Source organism: Scatophagus argus, chromosome 4, assembly GCF_020382885.2.
Source record: "Scatophagus argus isolate fScaArg1 chromosome 4, fScaArg1.pri, whole genome shotgun sequence".
In the NCBI taxonomy this organism is placed as follows: Eukaryota; Metazoa; Chordata; class Actinopteri; family Scatophagidae; genus Scatophagus; species Scatophagus argus.
This window is the reverse complement of record NC_058496.1, coordinates 18,285,783-18,294,347: the sequence shown is the minus strand read 5'-3', so window position 1 is coordinate 18,294,347 and position 8,565 is coordinate 18,285,783. Positions and strand designations below refer to the sequence as shown.

The 8,565-nt window shown below is 39.6% G+C and overlaps 1 protein-coding gene across 1 annotated transcript; it reads left to right on the top strand.

Annotated features, from left to right (window-relative positions):
* The first annotated feature begins 873 nt into the window (after positions 1-873).
* On the top strand, positions 874-5,930 carry sdf2l1 (stromal cell-derived factor 2-like 1). The gene is made up of 3 exons (XM_046386203.1): positions 874-1,137; positions 4,033-4,229; positions 4,326-5,930. The coding sequence occupies exons 1-3, from the start codon at positions 960-962 to the stop codon at positions 4,602-4,604; spliced, it is 654 nt and encodes a 217-aa protein (XP_046242159.1). The 5' UTR covers positions 874-959; the 3' UTR covers positions 4,605-5,930.
* The last annotated feature ends 2,635 nt before the right edge of the window (positions 5,931-8,565 follow it).

Sequence of the window (8,565 nt, the reverse complement as noted above, 5' to 3'; positions counted from 1 at the left end):
ACCCTCAGACAGTGTATTTAGAGTATTGATGTATTTTTGGAAAATAAAAGCCTTTTTTTCTTGCACCTGAAGCTTTGCTGCCTCCTGTTTCAAACCTCTTTCGCCTGAATGTGAACTCGCCTAGATCCCTTTATTCACAGAGGTCATTTCAGTCCCTGACAAGCATATATAGACCAAGGTCTTTAAATTATTCTTCAATACAGACAGACCCGAGATTCTCCCATGAGCAAGCACATGGTGAAAGTGGCGAGGAAAAACCTCCTTTTAGAAGGTAGAAACTGGGAGAAGACCCCAGCTCTAGGTGGGCGGCCACGTGCCATGTGTTTCTATGACAGATGCCTTATCAATTAACACAGTAACTATGGTATAGGTTATATGGATTATACTGAAATAAAAAATATAATTTTAAGAAATTGCTATAACTCATGCAATCACTAGAATAGCTAAACTTAACAAACTAATATAACACAACCGACCCAGTAATATGACCAAATGTAAGTTGCAGCTACACCAGCTCTTCTCTTTCGCCCTTTTTTGTCTCTTTGTGTTTAAATCCCTGCTATCGTGGATGATGTTGTTAGGTAATATTCATGTTACTATTAAAAATTATTTAGTGAGTAATTTCACGTCTGCTTTTGTGAAAAAGTAAACCTACTGCACTCTATCACACCAAAAGCACTGCTTAATCGCTGCCATATTAACAGCCTATTACATACAATATAACAGAAAGGTTAAATATTATAGTCATAGATTAGATCCTCACTTCCGGCTTGCACCTAACCATGACCACACATTGCCGACAGAAGTACCCCTTTGACCAATCACATGCTGACATTTAGTTCCGTAGTTTAGGACTTGTCAAGCTGTGATTGGTTGAAACCAGTAGTACCGTCTGAAAGTGACTGAATTTGCTGTTCCTGCTGTCAGCGTCTGACGGTTATGAGAACAGGGACAGTAAGATGGAGATACTTCACGCTGTCCACGTTTTTGTCAAATCACTGCTCTTTTTGCTGCTGTGGTCAAACTGTGAAGGAAGAGAGTCGGAGCTCAACTATGTGACCTGTGGCTCACTGGTCAAACTGCTCAACACCAGACACAACGTCCGCCTTCATTCCCACGATGTCAAATACGGCTCAGGTAACGCCAATCAGATAGCATGTGTATCCATAACGTTACTTACATTTAGGCGTATTTAGGCTAGCTTTTAAATCTGCGACAACAAATGAGATGAAACGGGTTGTGTTTGTCTCTCCAACTCCAGAAAATGTTCTTTTTAGAGTACGTAATGTAAAATTCCATTAAAAAAACGGTACAATTTAAAGTTGCCTTTCTCATCGTCGAATATACGTAAACCGCAACATACACCAAACGCAAATCCTCTTATGTTTTGATTTTGTGGTAGATTCGGCATAACAAAGATTTAGCAAACAGTCCTCCATGCCTTAAAACGCCAAGCTTAATATATGACACCCATTCACGACAGCCCCCATTGTGGTCTGTGGAGATGGAAGAGCACTGTGGGAATGACAGGAGGTAAATTATGAACAAATGCTATAATTTCAAATTTAATCTGAACAAATATTCTTGTCCTAAGACGAAATTGAAAAGAGTTGTTATTCACTTTTATAACGTGCTACGTGAACTCTTAGGGGTTTTGCTTTTGCCCGGCTTGCAAAAAAATATGAAACTCTCATTTCTGTCAATGTAATTTGGCACTGTTTGTTGACGACACGACTCGTGATATCCTGCTGTTCTTCTGTTAGTTCTTCAGTCCGTTCCATCTTTACAAACACACATTCTCACATTTCTTGGTCATTAGTTTACACCGCTCCCATTTGCTGCAGTTGCCTTCCATGTTCTCCTGCTACTATTTATCTCTGCAACTACCTACTTCACCACAAGAATCATAAGCCTCTACATGGTTTACTCCTTTTTTGATTGGCTGCACCTGGAAAGCTACTACTGTTCTCAGTGCATTATAGGCTTTACTGATCTAAAGCTGCACACACACATCTATTGACATAGAAGACACATCTGTTGACATAATAGATGTGTGTCTACACATGGATATATATGAATCTGTTTTACATTTTGAAGCACCAGCTAAACATGGTGATAAGAGACGTGTACTTTAGTTCAAATAGAGAACCTGAAAGTGATACAGGAACAGTCTAAAGGCAAATGAGGCTCCACTGTGCCTCAGAAACACACACAGAGAGACAGAAGGCTGACACTTGACTCTTCAGCCATTCAAAACTTCACTTAAATTATGTACAATTTTAGCAAGTGATCAAGTTAAAAGACCTGGAATGGGTCAGTTGTGTCACACATCTCTGATTCATCTGAGGTGCAGAAGAACAGCTTTGATGTTCAGTTATGTATTTGGTTCCATATTAGCACTTTGTTGTGTAAATGTGCCTGTTGGCATTTAAAGTTTCATGAGTGAATCTAGAAAGGTAAAAAAGTTAATTGGGGCCTCCCTAATCAAATGAGAAAACACAAAATTATCCTGATTTGTATCTTTGTTTGCCATCAATAAACTTTACATAGCACTAACCTACAAAAGGTTCTTTTATGAAGATAATTCTAATCTGCTATCAATCAGTAAAGGAAAAGTAACAGGTATTAACAGTAACAGGTACCAGGGGTTTATTTACATCAAAAAGAGCACACAATTATTTTAACATTGTTCTTAATGTTTTATAATAACTAATAAAATGGGAATTTGAAATGCATTTAAATTTGTGTAGAATTATGCCATTGTAATCATTAAAATAAAATTCCTTTCCTTTTGTTTATTTATCAATGTTGTAGAACCCAAGTGTCCAAACAGATTTTCTAAACATACCTCATAGTCGCAGACTATTATCAAAACTAAATACAAATATCATTCTTAACATATGAAGAAAATGGTCTGCAGGGTGAAACTGGTGTACTTGATTGCTGAGAAAATATTTATTGGTAGCCTCAGTAATGACGTCCATATTCTTCAGTATTGGAGGAAATATTCCAGTGTTTCAGCTAAACTTGATGGACGGAACAGGCTTCTGTCCCAAGGCCCCAGATCACCAGGGATCCCAAAATCACAAAGTTTCTGTGTGTCAACTGTCAAATTAATCTTCTACCTTTACGATGACTTGCTGTTGTGTATTGGCAAGAAACTGTTGATATGGTACATGTCAGGATACAGGAGTTACAATTTGATATATTGTGATGTATGGTGATACTGTAAGGAAGGTGATATGCTGTGATTTTTTTTTTTTAAATGTAATTTTTGTTATTTATTTATAGATGCGTAGGTTTTCTCTGGGTACTCCAAGCTTCCTCCCACAGTACCAAAAACATGCATATTAGGTTAATTGGCTACTCTAAATTGCCCCTAGGTGTGAGTGAATGTTTGTGTGGTTGTCTGTCTTTGTGTGTTGGCCCTGTGATTGACTGGCGACCAGTCCAGGATGTACCCCACCTCTCAGCCGTAGTCAGCTGGGATAGGCTGCAGCTCCCCCATGACCCTGATGGATAAGTGGTATAGAAAATGAATGAATGAATGAATGAATGAATGAATGCGGGATGTGGGCTGGCAATACAAATGCCAAAATAAACAATACATTAAGGCAACATAACTTCACAATTGTCAAGTGTATTAGTATTTTTTCATATCACATTAATGTAACTATGCTGTCTCATATAAACTGCAGCAGGTGCACATATGGTGCAGCTGTTCAGGACTGTCATGACGTGAGGCAGTGTTGTCTATATTATATTATATTTTTTATCTGTTATATTATTGTACAGAGATAAAAATCTCAATTAATTAAATGAATACATTAAAATTAATATATTGCCCAGCCCTAGTCCTGTGTTAAAATGCCCTTTTTAGGCTCCATTTTAGTTTAAATTGTGCTCATGATTTAAGTAGAGATGCATGATATGTATTTCCTATAATGGATGCTGATTACCAGTAATTTCCTGCTTCTAATGGCAGATCTCAATAAGATAAGCGATAATTTCACATTTTTTGTGTGTGTCTAGGCAGTGGACAGCAGTCTGTAACTGGAGTGGAGAATGCAGATGATGGCAACAGTTACTGGCAGATTCGTGGGAGGCCCGACCGTCCATGTCAGCGCGGGACAGCCATCAAGTGTGGTCAGGCCATCCGCATCACGCACATGAAGACTGGCCGAAATCTTCACACACACCACTTCAGCTCGCCCCTGTCTAATAACCAGGTATGCAAACAGTCACTCACTGTTCCACGGAGGGATAAGACAAACAGACACACACATGAGATATGTTCATTGTCGGTTTGAATCTGTCATCTGCAGGAAGTCAGTGCTTTTGGAGAGAACGGTGAGGGTGACGACCTGGACTTGTGGGCGGTGCAGTGTGACAGCGACTACTGGGAGCGCGACGAGGCTGTGCGTTTCAAACACGTGGGCACCAGTGTCTTTCTGAGTGTGACGGGTGAGCAGTACGGCCACCCCATCCGCGGCCAGCATGAGGTGCACGGCATGATCTCTCCCAACCAGCACAACTGGTGGCGCTCCATGGAGGGTGTCTTCATCCAGCCTAGCCAGGAGCCGCTGCGCCACGATGAGCTCTGATCATCACTTGGAGATGCTAAGCCTGTGGATTCATGTTTTATAGCTCGCCTGGACCAAATGATGTAGAATGCTTGACTGATCACGTATACACATGTGAAGCACTCAGGGTGTTATGAGATGAGGGGTAGTGTAGTGTAGCAGCGTGCTTTATTTATTCTGTCTGTTTCCTCTTACCCCTTTCTTCTTTCCTCTCATAAGGGACAAAATGCTTTTTGTGAAAAATCAAGGCTGGAATACCAACAGGGCTATGGGGGCCTTTAGGGGACCAGAAAATTCACTGTTGTAAATACACACACACCACAGAACAATATCATTTGAAACATCAAGAGGTCCTGTGTCAAATAAAAGCTCCGTAAAAGCTCTGCATTAGTTCTTTGCGCTAAGGACATGTCAGCCATTCCCTGGTGTCAGTTTCTCCACTGTGAGGATTTTCGATCACTGTAAACAGAATCTCTTTGAACTGTTGCTCAAACAAAGCAAGACAATGGATTATGTCCACCTTCAATTTTTGCACTGGGAGAGACATTTTTCACTTCTGCCTGACATTCTATAGAGCAGATGATTACTCAAAACATTTAGCAGTTTAATCAGGCAGGAGGCAGCCCAAGAAACCATTAGTAGATTAATCAAGACAAAGATGGCTGTGTTCAGACAGACTGTCACCACAACAAAGAATTCTCACCATTATTTTATTAACGTTGATGATTGACTTGGGGGCGTGTTGTTCGCGTGAGCAACCACATTTAGAGCATGTCTGAGTGGAGTGGGGTTCATACCCAGATATGGATTTCTTTAAATCCTTCCCCAGAAATGAGCAGCTTTGAAACTGCTTTCATCCTGATGTGACTTGCAGTGGACCAATCAGAGAGAGAAAAGCTCAGATTCATCATTTTAACAGCCTCCAGAACCAACACAATCTTGTCGATTGTACTGCACCACTATAACAATGCCTTTGTTGTGTTTTTCAGCCTCTGTACAGTACTCCTTGCGTGACAACAACATTTTTGTGTCATGGTGAATGTTTTATGTGAAGGGAAGAGAAGTACATACTTTTTAAAATGAATGATTTTTACTTTTTCCTCCTTCCTTGTTCATTGTTGGGTTCCTTTGTAAATTTGTGGCTGGTGAACTATTCTTCACAAGTCTGTTAATAGATGAAAATTCTATTTGAAACCACCTTGTTAACGTTACATATAACAAACCACTGATTTGACTTGATAGCGACTCAGAACTCTGGAGAAGATGTACAAGAAGATGTCATCTGTCTCAGAGCAACATGTGTTTTTTTTAAGAAAATAAATAAACAAGATGACATTGTGTCATAGACTGTTGTTTCATGATTTTGCATAAAAATACTTGCTACAAGATGGTTTATGAGCTTTCACTCATTCTTATTTGAGAGGTTTAACCTGGATGGTGAAGATGCTCTGATGTTTTTCATTTGTTCATCTTCTTCCGAAGGTTACATCTTTAACCTCTTTATTAACTCAGCCAATGAAAATGTACTCTTTGAAGCTCTGAGATTGAACTTGTAACTAAGTAACTTGAAGTGACAAAACTGTCAGGTGAGAGATGAGCAAAGCAGGCAAACAAAACAGGAAGAGGAACTGCGGTTAAAATCTCACTTAGACCTCACATTTTAGGACTGAGTATTTATACTAATTACTAATTTCAACATATTAAAATGGAAATTGCAGATTTCTTCACTGTGGGGAAAATCATAATGTGCACAAAACTGTCCACATACCTTTGGCCATGTGAGAACATCACAATCCTCTAATAAAGTCTGTCTTTGTGAAGCTGCTAACATTCTTCAAAAGCCTGACACATTTTAAGATTCATTGCAGCACTGAATTGAATTAAACTTTAAAGTCCCCCTCCAGTCCAAACTGTGTTTTTCTTCTTGTTCCTACACTTAAATGCTTGAGCTTGTAGGATGATGTATGTGCAGAGTCTGACACCATCAGACTGATCTCACATTCATTGCTGACGGTATAATAAATTTTCTCTGAGCTCACTGAAAATCTGATTTTAAGAGGCAGAGCCTGAAACAATGATTTGTGACATTGCAGATAGTTTGGAATCCAGTCCTGGTCTAACACTTAGCAAACACAGGTGTGATGTGGACACTGTAAGCCTCCAGTTGACAAACACTGAGAGTGGACTTTATAATGAAGTAGGAGACATCTTTTGTCCAGTTAAGTTTGTGAGGTGAAAATGATTTGCGTATTCAGATATTCTGGGTTTTTCACTGAGGAGGAAGGAATAGATGTCCTATTAAAGATTTTAATGTGATGATTCTACTTTTTATTCTGACGTGTAAGACACATGTATAGACGTGTATGGACGTACAGCCGTGGCCTAGAGGTTGGAGAAGCGGCTTGTGATTGGAGGGTCACCGGTTCGACCACCAGATGGGCAGGAGAAATTTCGGTGTGGTGGAGTGATTAATGCGACAAATGCCCCCCCCCAAAAAAAATTAGCTGGCTGATGTGCCCGTGAGCAAGGCACTTAACCCCCAATTTCCTCCCCGGGCGCTTGATGCTGCCCACTGCTCCTGTGTGTGTTTCACTGCATGCCGGGTGTTGCATGTGTGTTCAACTAAGGATGGGTCAAGTGCAGAAGACAAATTCAGCATGTGTATGTAAATATATATATATATACTGTCAATAAAGCTGATTCTTCTTCTTCTTCTTTTGAAGTAGTGTTCTTTATGTCAAAATTGTTCATGTCATGTTACTGGCACAGATGCCATTCTTACCATCAGAATGCTATGCATGTTATAGCCTATATATTTCTGCATAAACTGCTGTCTACAGAATGATTTATGCTCAGATAATGATGAGAACAGAAAGTAATGCTCATAGTGATAATACAACAGCTCTCTGGTTCCTCCATACAGAGCTTTTGATAAGCAAATGGCCTAATAGTAAGTATAGCACTTCAACATTTTCTCATGCAGACAGCTACAGTGTTACTTAAATTTTGATGCATAGATGCACAACTTAATTTCTTCAGTTCAATTGGTGATCATTTCAAAGAATTTTAATGTATCAGTTAAAAAAGAAGTTTTAATTAACTGATTCAAAGAGTGAGATAAGTTTGATGTGCCAAATGCCCATTTTTAACTGTGGTGTCATAACACTTTGGGTTGTTTGTTTTCATGTGATCAAGATGATGTGGTCTCTGAAAAGTAGTATTGATCCTGACTGGATTATCATGGTGAAATAAAGCAAGCTAAGCAACAGCTAGCCTGTCAGTATGGTGGTAGAAAACTACACGCTTAAAACTACACTTTCTACCACCATACTGACAGGGATTCACATGTTGCATCAGCACAAGAGACAAGCTGAGGAAGCAGAAACCCAATCCAATAAAAGGACATTAGTCAAATAAAATAACAATTTACAGGAAACACATCAAAAACATTACTCATCAGTATTCAGTCTCATGGAAATGGAATTGTTGCCAAGCTAAGGGTCTTACTAAGGTGGACTGATGCCATATATTCAGTTTATGTTGTATATAGCACCTGTTGTGGCCTAAACATGGTGTTTGAGGTGTGCATACTGCAATTTCCTCTAAAGTTCAATAATTCATGATCAATTCAGTCCTCTCTGAGATTAACACCGTGATCTGATGTAACTGCCCTCGTCTCTGCGGAATCTGTTGAATTCTTCATTTATGTGCCCTGAAACAATACTGTACCACGAGATGAAATTAGTATGATGGTGGAAACGGGATAAAAACGCCTGTCCCTGCTTGCTGCTGCTCATTTTTCGTCCAGCAGGTGGAGACAAATTACCATAAAAGACAGACCTCGCCGTACGGAAAACGCTTATTACCACAACCATCTCCGTTGTTATCACGAGCTACGTTTTTTCCCTTCAGCGTCCTGCATCTCCTGCCGCTCCAAGGTGCGTACATTCAGTTAAGTGAATTTTGAGAGAGTTGACAGAAA

Excerpts from the sequence above, each read along its gene's own strand:
- sdf2l1 (XM_046386203.1), top strand. The coding sequence starts at position 960 with ATGGAGATACTTCACGCTGTCCACGTTTTTGTCAAATCACTGCTCTTT. Across the intron at positions 1,138-4,032 it reads CGATGTCAAATACGGCTCAG|GCAGTGGACAGCAGTCTGTA; the intron begins GTAACGCCAATC and ends GTGTGTGTCTAG. Across the intron at positions 4,230-4,325 it reads CGCCCCTGTCTAATAACCAG|GAAGTCAGTGCTTTTGGAGA; the intron begins GTATGCAAACAG and ends TGTCATCTGCAG.